This window comes from Lathyrus oleraceus, chromosome 4 (genome assembly GCF_024323335.1).
Source record: "Lathyrus oleraceus cultivar Zhongwan6 chromosome 4, CAAS_Psat_ZW6_1.0, whole genome shotgun sequence".
Lineage (NCBI taxonomy): Eukaryota > Viridiplantae > Streptophyta > Magnoliopsida > Fabales > Fabaceae > Lathyrus > Lathyrus oleraceus.
The window spans coordinates 304,925,518-304,941,226 of record NC_066582.1 but is presented as its reverse complement, the minus strand read 5'-3'; the positions used below and the strand labels follow the sequence as shown (position 1 = coordinate 304,941,226).

General features: G+C 41.3%; 1 protein-coding gene across 1 annotated transcript in view; it reads right to left on the bottom strand.

The window, feature by feature from the left end:
• LOC127137221 (uncharacterized) overlaps positions 1-13,515 on the bottom strand; it is a 40,028-nt gene extending 26,513 nt beyond the window's left edge. Inside the window, exon 1 of the mRNA XM_051063702.1 lies at positions 13,449-13,515. Within this exon, the coding sequence (XP_050919659.1) occupies positions 13,449-13,515 (67 nt within the window). The remainder of the gene's footprint in view (positions 1-13,448) is intronic.
• Between the last annotated feature and the right edge of the window lie 2,194 nt (positions 13,516-15,709).

Below are 15,709 nucleotides of genomic sequence, written 5' to 3'. Positions count from 1 at the left end.
TGCATGTTTGGTTGACTTCATTGAGCATGTGCAAAATTTCTTTGACTTTCTGATTTTCATTGACTGCCTTCCATTTGTCCAAATGAGATGAAATTTGACATGCTTACCATGCTGTGGGTTGTGATTGATCATGATTTATTTGGTGATTTTTGGAAATGTTTAAGATTACTTTTGATGCAAGTCTTGCTGTTGACTTCTATGAGCTTCTAAATGCCATGTCTTGACCTAATTTGTTCATGAAATGATGATGATGATTGATATGGATGTGAACCCAATTGGTTGTGTTTCTTAATGGTTTAAACATGATTTTGGATGCTTGCCCTTTGCTGTTTTGGCTTTCTCATTCATTTTGGACCCTAGGCTTGCCCTAGTGGTCCTGTTACTCACCTTTGAGTTCATGTTTTCAGGTTGACCAACAAATGACCAATGAGACCAATTCTTTTTGATTGAGCTTGATTAAATATCATTGTCTAACTTGTTTGTTTTGTAGGTAGCTTGGCTCACATGCCTTAAGCTTTGTACCTTGCACATTCACTAGCTTGTGTTGACTGGTTGATGTCTGTTTCATTTTGATTTAACTCTGACTTGTATACTAACTGTGCTTGACTGATTTCAGGTACTTTAGTTGCTTAGTTCCTTGTGAACTTTTTGCTTTGCTTTGCTTGTATAAGCAATTTGCATTGAGGTATGCTTCTAGTCTTCATGTAGTCTGGAAGACCTGGCCTGTTACTTGGCCAGGCAACTGTCTGAAGTCCTCCTTAAGAGGCAATGTTTGTGATTGTTTAATTTTGTCCTTGCATAGAGTCAAAGTCCTCCTAAGTGAAGAGGCAATTGGTGGAAGGTAGGGATATGCAATCTATCCCCCACTATTCAGTGTGTCATCTGCTTTGCTCACACCACTGTGTTGATGCATTGCAGATACAAACCCAAGATCTTGTGCAATTGTACAGTTGAGTCAGTTTTAAATGTGTAGAAGGGTTCCCACTTTCTGAACCCACACATTCTTGTCTTGAGCTCTCCCAGGCCAGGGGTAAGAGCTGTGAAGTCTTATCTTCACTCACCTTTCATCTGCTTCACCTTAGCCCCTCAATGGCAAGGTTAAGAGCACATTCACCCAGTTCCAGAGGTTTGTTTGTTGAGGTTGATATGACCCCTCGACTAAAACCTAACCCTTGTTTGAGCCACTTGCTTGTGTATAGTGTGTGCTATCTGTGCTTAGGATTGTTTGACTTGCTTCCTGTGCAAGTTAGGATTAGTTTAGACTTGCTTCCTATGCAAGTTAGGTTTTGCTTGGCTTGCTTCCTGTGCAAGTTAAGTGTGTGTGTGGCTTGCTTCCTGTGCAAGTCATGTTTAGGATAGGTTGGCTCCCTGTGCCAGTTAGCTAGAAACCTTAACTTAGGGATGATTTGCATGATAACATCTAGGCTCGAGTCGTAGTCTCCCTAGTTGTGTCTCCCTCTGTTATCTGGTTAGGCTAGTCCTTTATCCCTCCGTAGGGGAACTACATCGCCCTGATCTTCATACCAGATGAAGTATGTAGGCAGGAGATTGAGCTGATCTCTCCGGGCGCCCTTTTCTTTTTGTGTGTGTTGTTTGACAGTTGTAGGCTTGAGTCCCCGACTCCCTATTAACCTGTTGCGTTGTTGTGTGCTTGGAAGCCGATGTAAGTCCATCGAGTGGCATTTGGGTTCCAGTGTGTGTGTGTTTTGGTTCGGATGCCGATATAAGTCCAGTGATTGGCATTCGGGCTCCATGTTTGCCTTTGCCTTGTTTGTGTTTGTGCGCGTGTCAGCCGAGCTACGAATGCTCTGATTCTTCTCTCGTCCGAGAAGATACGTATGCATAGGATGCGACATCCTAGCGAGCATGTGTCGTTTCCCCAGTCCGAACTACTTCGACTCTGATGTCTATGCCTGATAGACTAAGTAGGCCCAGGATGCAATATCCTGCCGAGTCAGTTTCAGTCAGTTCTTTTGTCTCTTTTTCAGCCAGTGTGTGTGAGTGTGAGCAGTGTTTAGCAACCATTTTCCTTCCTATTGTGCGTGGATCCCGTCGAGTACGACGGATGCGTAGGGGTGCTAATACCTTCCCTTCGCATAACCGACTCCCGAACCCATCCTCTTTGGTCGCGAGACCATGTTCTTTCCCAGGTTTACTCTGAGCGTTTCCTTTCCCTATTTTGGGATAAATAACGCACGGTGGCGGCTCTGTTGTTTCTTTCTTTTCCCGCCGGTTTTTCGCGTGATGCGACAACTGCTACCTGCAAACCCATCTTCAAATTACTAAAAAAGAAAAATCAAGAGATGGTATGGAATGATGAATGACAAAATCAAGAAGTATCTCCAAGAACCTCCAATTCTGATACCACCAGTTGAAGAAAGACCTTTCATCATGTATTTGACCGTGTTAGAAAATTCAATGAGGTGTGTGTTGGGGCAACATGACGAGTCTGGTCGAAAAGAGCATGCCATATACCGCCTTAGCAAAAGGTACCGACTGTGAAACAAGATACTCACAGCTCGAGAAAGCTTGTTGTGCTTTGGCTTGGGCTGCTCGCCGACTAAGACAGTATATGTTGAATCATACCACTTTATTGACTTCTAAGATGGATTCTATCAAATATCTATTCGAGAAACCTGTTGTCTCCTGAAAGAGTTATCACTGATAATGGTACTGAGCTGAACTCTGCACGCAGTTCAAAATAAAACACCGTAACTCTTCTCCGTACCGGCCAAAGATGAACGGCGCCGTGGAGGCTGCTAACAACGTCCAGAAGCCCATGAGATGTTACCATTCGCTCTCCACGGTTATCGCACTTCAGTGCGCACTTCGACAGGGGCAACTCCGTTCTCTTTAGTCTATGGAATGGAAGCCATCTTACCAGTGGAAGTTCAGATTCCCTCTCTAGGAATCATGAAAGAGGCGGGCTTAGATGAAGATGAATGGATTCAGACTCGACTCGATCCGATAAATTTGATTGAAGAGACTCGCGGCTGTTTGTCATAGGCAGATATATCAGAAGCGCATGATCCAGGCATTTAACAAAAAGGTCAAGAGACAGGTATATCAAATTGGCGACTTGGTGATCAAGCGTATCATTCTACCGCAAGGTGATCCCAGAGGTAAATGGACTCCCACATACGAAGGGCCATTTATGGTTAAGAAGATATTCTCTGGTGGAGCCATGATACTTGCTACAATGGACGGCGAAGATTTCCCGCATCCTGTGAACGCGGACATAGTTAAAAAATACTACGCATAAAAGAGACCCGCTAGGTCGACGTATCTAGGCAAAAGTAAGGGCATCCCGGCGAACCAAAAGGGTTCGGGCAAAAATTAGGGATAAACATATAAAAACGTACACCCGGGAAGTCGAAAACCTGAAAAGGCGGCTTGGGCAAAAAAGGGTATCCCGATGGACTGAAAACCTGAAAAGGCGGTCCAGGCAAAAATTAGGGATTAAAGCGTAAGACTATGTCCCGTTCTCAGTCAGCTTCAACCAAGTTCCAAGGACTGAACAAGCCAATCACTTCTATCCGACAACAGGAGATGAGACGCTTGAAGACATAATGACAGTAGTGGAATTAAAATCAATAGGACTTTTTCTGCATAGCTTTCTCTTTGTTTTCTTGACGATTTCCTCTTACTAGGATTTCTGTCTCCTTGTACACAAATTGCCTGTTTACAGGCCCTCTTTCAAAATCAATACAATTTCATTTCCAAAAAGATGCTTTTGTTTTTACTTTTCTGTTTTGTTTGCGTAAACGTCCATTGATTTAATTTGAATTGATTTATGCATTTGAATATGATCAATGTTTACCAAAAATGCCTAGAATGGTAATATCAATTACTACACGACTTCAGGATCGAGGAGAAGGTCTAACCATGCTTCCCAATGAATCCGTTGCTAATTCGATTCCCCGGCAACGCCAGTTATTCCCCAGAAGAAATTGGCATCACTAGACTGGTCATCTCTTCTACCCCCAGCCAGGCTCTGTTGAATATCTCTGCCATCAGATAAAAGTCAAATACCCCTAGCTAAGGAAGGGTCATCAATACAAATATCTCCGACCAGAAGACTGAGATTTATTTCCCCAGTAGAGTCCCCTGGAAGAACGTTTCAGACACATAGTGCATTCATTATATCATTTCACATCGCATACCTACATATAATTTTCATTCCGCATCATATACATTACGTCATTTCATAACATATACATGTATACAATGCTCTCATTTATTCCAGACGCATAATTCACTCATTACATCATTTCACAGCACACGCATGCATACAACATTTGCATCTCATGCATCATGACATGGCATGAAGCTAACTTTGTTTTTCAGGTTAATTATCCTCTTGATACAATCAAAACAAAGGTCCATTCAGACGGACAGCTTTATCAATTACATTCAGGATCCAACTACATCTTTCAGATATACTCCCTGTCAACATTCATTCTGACATCCTCCTAACGATGGCATCTATAAGTTCATCCCAGACATTTATCGCAAATACAGCATACACAAATACTATCAGATTCAGCCTAGCGTACGGTTCGTTCTGATTCAACCCAACATATGACTCCTTCAACTCAGATACGATCTAGCGTACAATCCATCCTGACCTTCAATAACTCAAATACGGTCTAATGTACGATCCAGTTAGACCTTCATATCCTCAGATGCTACCTAGTGTACGGTATATTTCTGAAGTGTAGTCTAGCATATGACTACCCCCTTTTATAAGCAGATTCAGCCTAATGGACGGCTCATTCTGCTAAGATACGGTTTAATGTACGACCCAGTTAGACCTTCATCTGCTCAGATGTTACCTAGTGTACGGTATATTTCTGAATTGTAGTCTAGCATATGACTACCCCCTTTTATAAGCAGATTCAGCCTAATGGACGGCTCATTCTGCTCAGATACGGTTTAATGTACGACCCAGTTAGACCTTCATTTGCTCAGATGCTACCTAGTGTATGGTATATTTCTGAAGTGTAGTCTAACATATGACTACCCCCTTTCATCGTCAGATTCAGCCTAATGGACGGCTCATTCTGCTCAGGTACGGTTTAATGTACGACCCAGTTAGACCTTCATCTCCTCAGATGCTACCTAGTGTACGGTATATTTCTGAAGTGTAGTCTAGCGTACGACTACCCCCCTTGCATCATCAGACACAGCCTAACGGACGACTCATCCTGCAACCCCAATACGGTCTAGCATAAGACCCATTTGGATCTTCAACTCAGATACGATCTAGCATACGATCCGGTCTGATCTTCTATCCCCAGTGAAATCACCCGCTTAATGGAGGTCTCATTTTGCAACTCAGAGACGATCAAGCGTACGATCCGTTCTGATTTTTCATCCTCGGCAAAGTCATCCGCCTGATGAACAACTCACTCTGGTATTCAGATACGGTCTAGCATATGATCCATTCTGATCCCTTACCCCCAGCAGCGTGTAACACACTCTGACTCCCCAGCGAAGTCGACAGCATAATGGATGACTCACTATACGGTCTATCGTATGACTCGGTACGACACCCATGTCTTCAGATATCGTCTAATGTACGACGCACTCTGAAGTTCTCATCATCAAATTCCCTGGATGGCATCTTTAAGCCCATCTCCATCAAGACTAGCTCCTGGTTGACAAGCACAAATTTTTGGGGCATTTTAGTGTTCAATAATCTTCCACCTCCAGACCACGAATGGTGCACATACCATTCTACTCTCTCGGTTCAAGAATATTGAACAGGGGCAGCTGTCATACCCCAAAATTTGCCCATTAATATTTCAAGACATTTTTCAAGGCACTCCGACTTGTTCTGCAAGACACTGACCTCAAAGGAACAAAGGCCCAGCTCACGACAGGCCCAATCCAAGAAAAGGCCCAAACTAGCTTGCTCGCTAGGCGAGCAATTCCTTTGCCTAGCGAACCCCTCGTCATGACACTCGCCCCAGCGAAGCACCAGATCCAGTAAAAGCCCAAAATAGCTTGCTCGCTAGGCGAGCAATTCCTTCGCCTAGCGAAGCTTGCGAATGTCAGAATTTCTGGGCTTCATTCTGAGCCCATTAGGTCACAACAAGAGCATTATAAATAGCCAAGCTTCAGTAACGAAAAGAGGGAGGAAAAAACAAGACGAGGACAGACGGAAGCCCTGGCACAGAAACCCTGGAGGCTACCTTAGAGAGTTCCGAATAAAGAAACCCTGAAGGCCGCTCCTCCGCTCCGAAGCTACCACCGCCCAACTCCATCCGATGCCAAAAGTGATCAGTCTCTCCAACATAGCAGCTTAGTTGCAAACAGGTTTGCGCATCACTATTGTTTTATGCTTTTAATCGGTAATCTCTATATACACAAAGCATCATGATTGAAGTTTCGAATATGTAATTTGATTTCACATGCGAATTTAAATATGCTTGAATATCATGAATGTTTGTCCATGCTATTCCTGTAATCAAATGCCATAAAAGTTCAGGTTTTCGGAGGTCATGCTGCTGTCAAACTCCAAACCCGTGGCCGCTCGCTAGCACATCGCTAAGCGAGCCTGTAGCGAGCACTCGCTGAGCCTTCGCTAGGCGAAGCTGAGGCGAACGGGACAGCAGCTGCTTTGTTTCTTTTCTATTCTGCCTTATGTCTATCTAACCAAGACTTATTATAATTCTGCATCGTTTGGCCTGAGATTATGACTGTTATGTTGTAGTGCAATTTTCAATTATACGTTACTTTGATGCTCTAACCCGTGTGCTGAATTGTGCAAAGGTTTACATATTCCCGAGGAAATTGCCGGCTAGGTATTCCACTTTATGTGTGGGATACCCTTATGGAGATTCACCCTGAATTACTCAATTGATTTTAATGTATTAATTTCATGGTGAAGATCCACCCTAATGGCTTAATTGATCTTAATGTATTGATTTTAATATGGACCTAATTACTTAATCGACTACGGCTATCTAATTAATTGTAAAACTTTGCCTTTTAATATGCGATCTTGGACCTCTCTTTTGTTACCCTACGATTACGGTATTATGGTCATGTCCCGCGAATATGGGGATACACTTAGCAAAGACCCTTCGGTTAAATCATCATAGTCCCTCGAATGTTGCCTTTGTCCCTCGATGACCCTTCGGTGTAGCCTACGGTTAAATGATGATAGTCCCTTCGAACTTTAAGGTATCCTCACAACTGTTGCCTTCAATGACCAATCGATGACCCTTTTACATCCAAAGGATAAAACTGCTTACTTCTCAATAGTAAGGACCGTCTTACCCTCATAAGGATAGGAAATGCCCGGAAAGACCTCGGATAGGTATAACTCTTAATTGCTTATTCACAATTTAAAACTACTTTTCACACCTTACACCTTTCAAAACCTCCATTAGAAAATCACCACTTGGCATACATTCGCACTAGAATCATTGCCGAGTTATATTTTTCTAAACTATTTTCAAAACTAAACGAGATAACCACTTTGTATACATTCATTCAAGAACCATTACAAAGTTAAATTCTCCTTTCCAAAACATTTCCTACACATTTCTCAACCACTTTTTCAAACTAGAAAAACATAAATGATTGAGCAATTAAGAGCCCATGGATAACCATGGATACAAAGGGTGCTAACACCTTCCCTTTGTATAATGTACCTCCCGAACCTAAGAATCTAAATTAAGGTCTTTCCTGTTCTTTTCCACCTTTCCTTATTGGATAAAAGAAAAGTCGGTGGCGACTCTTGCTAACCGCGACATTGCGATTAAAAACACACAAAAAGTCAGTTCACCGTATGACAGAACTGGCGACTCTGCTGGGGATTTACAAAGAGAGGTCACCTTAAAAATCATTTATGTTTTAAACTGTTCCTTCTTTTGAGGGTATTTTATGCTTGAGTGAAAGATCCTACACCCGGATCTAGTGTACCTTAGGTAAGTAGCAATAGATCATCGCGACTATCCGGCGTATACTGGAATGGTTAAAATGATGGCTACGGTTAATGTGACACTTTGGATGTCCTGATGTTCCTCATGTTTACTTGAGGAAAAATTTGGCATTCGCGTGGTGTCATCAAAGCATTAACCAGACCTTTAGAACCCTAATTGACTCATCCTAGCCATTAGAAAGTAGTGAGATAACTGACTTCGGTTCCGACTGGGGTTGGTTGAGACTCGATACTACACTCTTTGAGATTGGACTTTAGGGAAGCTTTGGTCAACCACTTGGCGTTGCACTGAAGTGGACTTAAAGAAAGATCGATGATCTGAGATCCTTCTAGAACCCGGTTACTATTCTAGGACAGGTTGAACCAACCAAACTTCAGTGGGGAGGGTACTTACCTATGGAACTCATGCAAGCCTTAAAACTTAGGAATGATGGTTGTGTGACTTGCTTGTGCTTGCTATTTACTTAACATCATAACATCATCATAACATCATGGCATTGAACTAACCGTTTCGAGGACTTAGGGATTTAACTTTGCTCTATGTTGTAAAAAAAAAAAAAAAAAAAAAAAAAAAGGTTTCCCTTTTTGGTAGTTTATGCAAAGTTAAATTCCAAAAGGCCTTGAAAACATTTCATGCATTGCATAACATAACATAGCATAACAGGTACTCTAAAGGGATCAGTGTTCTCACGGTTTTCCTGCAAACAGAAAAATGGACCTCGAACAGACTGTCAAAGATCTCCATGCTCAGAATGCTCAACTCCAGGAGATGATCTTGAACTTATCCAAGGGGCAGGAAGAACTGAAGGCTCTCTTGCTCGAGAAGAAAAAAGACAAGAAATCTGTGAGGCACATTAACCCGGGAAGAAGGCAGTTTACGAAGATCAATATGACTTTAGCACAAGCACTGCAGGGTATGCTAAAAGCAAATTTAATTACCCTCAGAGATCCTCCTGCAAAACCCAACACTACTTCTCCTAGTTATAATCCCAATGCCAGGTGTGCCTATCACTCCGATAGCCCCGGGCATGATACAAACGATTGTTGGTCGTTGAAGAACAAAATTCAGGATATGATCGACGCTGGAGAATTTGAATCTGATCTGCCTGAGACTCCTAATGTCATCACTGCTCCTCTGCCTAATCAAGACGAGACTGTCAATGCTGTGGAAGATACTGATAACGATTATGACTTGGATAGCTGGATTTCCCCAACAATTGGTGACGGACTCGACAATTGGAAGGCTGAAGACACTATCCCGATTTCCTTTAGTCGAGAGTAATTGTTATTGCTATTTTAGTATTTCAAAAGCATTGTGTCTATACCCGGGGCATAATAGCTAATTTTAAGGGTTTGTCATTTCATAAGCATATTTACATTCAATAAATCAATGGACCTTTTGCATTCAAATATTGCGCTCTTTATCTTTCCTGTCATTTTTCAAACAAGTTATGTTTTCTTGCACACACTCACGTAACAAATTCCATATCCATATCCACTCTGGATCCTGTTGGTAATAACTCTGCTACTGTTCATTATGACTTTGAAAATCCGATCTACCAAGCCGAGGATGGAAGCGAGGAAGATTGTGAAGTCCCTGGAGAACTTGCCAGACTGGTACTACAAGGAGAAAAGACCATACAGCCGCATGAGGAATCAATTGAAATTGTAAATCGGGGTACTGAAATAAACAAGAAAGAAATCAAAGGTTTCTTGGGGCACTCGAATTACATTGCCCGATTCATTCCACACTTGACTGCTACCTGCAAACCCATCTTCAAATTACTAAAAAAGAAAAATCAAGAGATGGTATGGAATGATGAATGACAAAATCAAGAAGTATCTCCAAGAACCTCCAATTCTGATACCACCAGTTGAAGAAAGACCTCTCATCATGTATTTGACCGTGTTAGAAAATTCAATGAGGTGTGTGTTGGGGCAACATGACGAGTCTGGTCGAAAAGAGCATGCCATATACCGCCTTAGCAAAAGGTACCGACTGTGAAACAAGATACTCACAGCTCGAGAAAGCTTGTTGTGCTTTGGCTTGGGCTGCTCGCCGACTAAGACAGTATATGTTGAATCATACCACTTTATTGACTTCTAAGATGGATTCTATCAAATATCTATTCGAGAAACCTGTTGTCTCCTGAAAGAGTTATCACTGATAATGGTACTGAGCTGAACTCTGCACGCAGTTCAAAATAAAACACCGTAACTCTTCTCCGTACCGGCCAAAGATGAACGGCACCGTGGAGGCTGCTAATAACGTCCAGAAGCCCATGAGATGTTACCATTCGCTCTCCACGGTTATCGCACTTCAGTGCGCACTTCGACAGGGGCAACTCCGTTCTCTTTAGTCTATGGAATGGAAGCCATCTTACCAGTGGAAGTTCAGATTCCCTCTCTAGGAATCATGAAAGAGGCGGGCTTAGATGAAGATGAACGGATTCAGACTCGACTCGATCCGATAAATTTGATTGAAGAGACTCGCGGCTGTTTGTCATAGGCAGATATATCAGAAGCGCATGATCCAGGCATTTAACAAAAAGGTCAAGAGACAGGTATATCAAATTGGCGACTTGGTGATCAAGCGTATCATTCTACCGCAAGGTGATCCCAGAGGTAAATGGACTCCCACATACGAAGGGCCATTTATGGTTAAGAAGATATTCTCTGGTGGAGCCATGATACTTGCTACTATGGACGGCGAAGATTTCCCGCATCCTGTGAACGCGGACATAGTTAAAAAATACTACGCATAAAAGAGACCCGCTAGGTCGACGTATCTAGGCAAAAGTAAGGGCATCCCGGCGAACCAAAAGGGTTCGGGCAAAAATTAGGGATAAACATATAAAAACGTACACCCGGGAAGTCGAAAACCTGAAAAGGCGGCTTGGGCAAAAAAGGGTATCCCGATGGACTGAAAACCTGAAAAGGCGGTCCAGGCAAAAATTAGGGATTAAAGCGTAAGACTATGTCCCGTTCTCAGTCAGCTTCAACCAAGTTCCAAGGACTGAACAAGCCAATCACTTCTATCCGACAACAGGAGATGAGACGCTTGAAGACATAATGACAGTAGTGGAATTAAAATCAATAGGACTTTTTCTGCATAGCTTTCTCTTTGTTTTCTTGACGATTTCCTCTTACTAGGATTTCTGTCTCCTTGTACACAAATTGCCTGTTTACAGGCCCTCTTTCAAAATCAATACAATTTCATTTCCAAAAAGATGCTTTTGTTTTTACTTTTCTGTTTTGTTTGCGTAAATGTCCATTGATTTAATTTGAATTGATTTATGCATTTGAATATGATCAATGTTTACCAAAAATGCCTAGAATGGTAATAGCAATTACTACACGACTTCAGGATCGAGGAGAAGGTCTAACCATGCTTCCCAATGAATCCGTTGCTAATTCGATTCCCCGGCAACGCCAGTTATTCCCCAGAAGAAATTGGCATCACTAGACTGGTCATCTCTTCTACCCCCAGCCAGGCTCTGTTGAATATCTCTGCCATCAGATAAAAGTCAAATACCCCTAGCTAAGGAAGGGTCATCAATACAAATATCTCCGACCAGAAGACTGAGATTTATTTCCCCAGTAGAGTCCCCTGGAAGAACGTTTCAGACACATAGTGCATTCATTACATCATTTCACATCGCATACCTACATACAATTTTCATTCCGCATCATATACATTACGTCATTTCATAACATATACATGTATACAATGCTCTCATTTATTCCAGACGCATAATTCACTCATTACATCATTTCACAGCACATGCATGCATACAACATTTGCATCTCATGCATCATGACATGGCATGAAGCTAACTTTGTTTTTCAGGTTAATTATCCTCTTGATACAATCAAAACAAAGGTCCATTCAGACGGACAGCTTTATCAATTACATTCAGGATCCAACTATATCTTTCAGATATACTCCCTGTCAACATTCATTCTGACATCCTCCTAACGATGGCATCTATAAGTTCATCCCAGACATTTATCGCAAATACAGCATACACAAATACTATCAGATTCAGCCTAGCGTACGGTTCGTTCTGATTCAGCCCAACATATGACTCCTTCAACTCAGATACGATCTAGCGTACGATCCATCCTGACCTTCAATAACTCAAATACGGTCTAATGTACGATCCAGTTAGACCTTCATATCCTCAGATGCTACCTAGTGTACGGTATATTTCTGAAGTGTAGTCTAGCATATGACTACCCCCTTTTATAAGCAGATTCAGCCTAATGGACGGCTCATTCTGCTAAGATACGGTTTAATGTACGACCCAGTTAGACCTTCATCTGCTCAGATGTTACCTAGTGTACGGTATATTTCTGAATTGTAGTCTAGCATATGACTACCCCCTTTTATAAGCAGATTCAGCCTAATGGACGGCTCATTCTGCTCAGATACGGTTTAATGTACGACCCAGTTAGACCTTCATCTGCTCAGATGCTACCTAGTGTACGGTATATTTCTGAAGTGTAGTCTAACATATGACTACCCCCTTTCATCGTCAGATTCAGCCTAATGGACGGCTCATTTTGCTCAGGTACGGTTTAATGTACGACCCAGTTAGACCTTCATCTCCTCAGATGCTACCTAGTGTACGGTATATTTCTGAAGTGTAGTCTAGCGTACGACTACCCCCCTTGCATCATCAGACACAGCCTAACGGACGACTCATCCTGCAACCCCAATACGGTCTAGCATAAGACCCATTTGGATCTTCAACTCAGATACGATCTAGCATACGATCCGGTCTGATCTTCTATCCCCAGTGAAATCACCCGCTTAATGGAGGTCTCATTTTGCAACTCAGAGACGATCAAGCGTACGATCCATTCTGATTTTTCATCCTCGGCAAAGTCATCCGCCTGATGAACAACTCACTCTGGTATTCAGATACGGTCTAGCATATGATCCATTCTGATCCCTTACCCCCAGCAGCGTGTAACACACTCTGACTCCCCAGCGAAGTCGACAGCATAATGGATGACTCACTATACGGTCTATCGTATGACTCGGTACGACACCCATGTCTTCAGATATCGTCTAATGTACGACGCACTCTGAAGTTCTCATCATCAAATTCCCTGGATGGCATCTTTAAGCCCATCTCCATCAAGACTAGCTCCTGGTTGACAAGCGCAAATTTTTGGGGCATTTTAGTGTTCAATAATCTTCCACCTCCAGACCACGAATGGTGCACATACCATTCTACTCTCTCGGTTCAAGAATATTGAATAGGGGCAGCTGTCATAGTGAACGGGAACATTCGTAGCTTCTTTGCGTCTTCAGTGTGTCCCTTTATCTTCAGAGTGATGCTCATAGTCAGAAACCTTTGTAAATGCTTATTTGTATCTTCGTTGATTTTTCTTGAAAAAGGTCTCATTTCCAGTTGATTAATAGTGGTGGGATGCAGCTGAAATTTTGGCGCATTCACCGGTTGGTTCACAATAGTTAGCCTACCGCCCGATGCATTTATCATCCCATAGTCACCTAACAGTCTTTCAGGTGGTGGTGGATTTTTACCCATCGTTTCGGCCTCTCTTTCTGGCTCTTTTTCCGGCTCTAAATGAACAGTTGGTTGTTCTTTGGTTGATTTCAGTTTTACTAATCTAGCTTGTCTAAGTCTTGCACACAAAGTTCTTTCAATTTCTGCGTTAAAAGGAAAATCAACTGAGGTCTTATCTCACATAAAAATATCAGAGACAGATTAATTGATAGAGGTTGAAATAAATGAAATGACAGAAATAAAATTTTAGTTGCAGAGCAACAAAATTTTAATTGAACTAAATTTAAACTCAATATTTTGGCACTCCCCGACAACGGCGACAAAAACTTGATCGATAAAATACCAAGTGTATTATTTTGCCTTTATAGTAATAATGAGGAAAGTTCCCCGAATGTCGATCTCAAGGACTGCTCGTAAATATTGAGTTTTAATTGTTGTTCAATTAAACAAAAACTTGTGTTGAGGGGTTTTAGATTCAAATGTATAAAAAAATTGCAAATAAAATAAAGGGTTAAATACACTTTACCCCCCTGTAATGTTAGCGAGTTTAGGATTACCCCCCTGGTAAAGTTATTTTTTCAATACCCCCCTTATGTTATGTAGATTCCTTCATAGAACCCCCTAATATCCAGGTGGCATGGAATCTTGGTTTTTTATTTCAGACGTGGCTTTTTAATTTTTTTATTTTCACATGTGAATCTTCATTAGGTCTCCAGCATGGCATAAACTAGAAATTAGGGTTCCAAATCCATCCCTCTCTCTCTTCGTGAAATCCATCCCTATCCCAAATCCATCCCTCTCTCTCTTCGTGAAATCCATCCCTACCCCAAATCCATCCCTCTCTTCATCTTCGTCCGTGTCCCCTTCATCTGGGTTATGGGTGGCAGCAAGGCATCTTCCACGAGTGAAGTTGGAAACGGCTTACCAAGATGTGGATGCAATGAAACCATGAAGTTGTTGGTCTCCAATTCAATTGAAAACCCCGGTCGCAAATTTTGGAAATGCAGGAATAATATGGTGAGCAATTTTGAAGCATTTTATTATTTTGAGTTTGATTTCGAAATTAATTGTTGGTGGTGTTTGTCTCAAATTGCAGAATGGGTGCGATTTATTTTTGTGGGATGATTTGGTCAGTGAGTTTGCAGTGAAAGAAACCAATCCGTCCGGATGCCGCCAATGTGAAGTCAACAAGGCTTATTTGATTGAATTTGCTAAAGAGATTGTTGAGGAGATAGATTGCAGAGTCGGAAAGCTTAACAAGTTAGAAAAACTGAAGAAAAAGATTGCAATGGAAAAGAGGAAAAATTTATGGTTAATGTTTGTAATTGGTCTGTCATGGATGTTGATAGCAGCAATGGTTAAGTTAGTCTAATGAGTCTGTCATGTAATTGTTATGTCATTAGTGTTTTTCAGCAATGTAATGTTGAACTTGTAATGTGTTCATCAATGAAATGTAATCTGTTCATCAATCTTAAACTGTCAGTGCAGCATCATTATTTGATTAAACTTTCAGCATTCAATCTACCAATAATGACAGAAAAAAGTTATATCATAATGAAAGAGCAAAATTGCAAAATCATCAGAAAACTACAGAACAATTTTATAGTCAGTAATTCTAAAGAAAATATGACATAGTAAACATATAAATAAATTGAAATATATTAATGTAGTCTATCTCTTAAACTTTTTCAGTGCAGAATTCAAGGTGAATGTAATTAAATACTTTGGCTTTTTCTTTAGGTCCTGCAGAATTCATGGTTTTGTTGTAAGATTAATGCACAGACTAGCCATGGCTCTCTGCAGAATTCATGGTTTATGAAAAACAAGAAAAAAATGTGACAGACTAGCCATTGTGTTTTATAGACAATACACACCAATAATGTTAAACTGATACATTAGAATTGATCATCACAGTAAGTGCATATGTTTGTTACAAAAGGATTACAAAATACATGTCTTCAAAGATCAGTTGGCATTACAAAAGAGTTTTCCAAAAGGATTACAAAATACATAGCAGAAACATAATAATCAGTCCCTCATTTTGAAGTGGGTATGTCTTCATTTTCTGGTAGGGTAATTGGTTTGTCACTAGATATTCCTTCACCTGTTATGGGTCTTTTAAACCAACTCAACTTGATCCTCTCACTTTGCCTTCTTTTGATGATAGGTTTTTTTTCAACCCTTTTTCTGGATTGTTTTGTGATTGAGGCAGCCA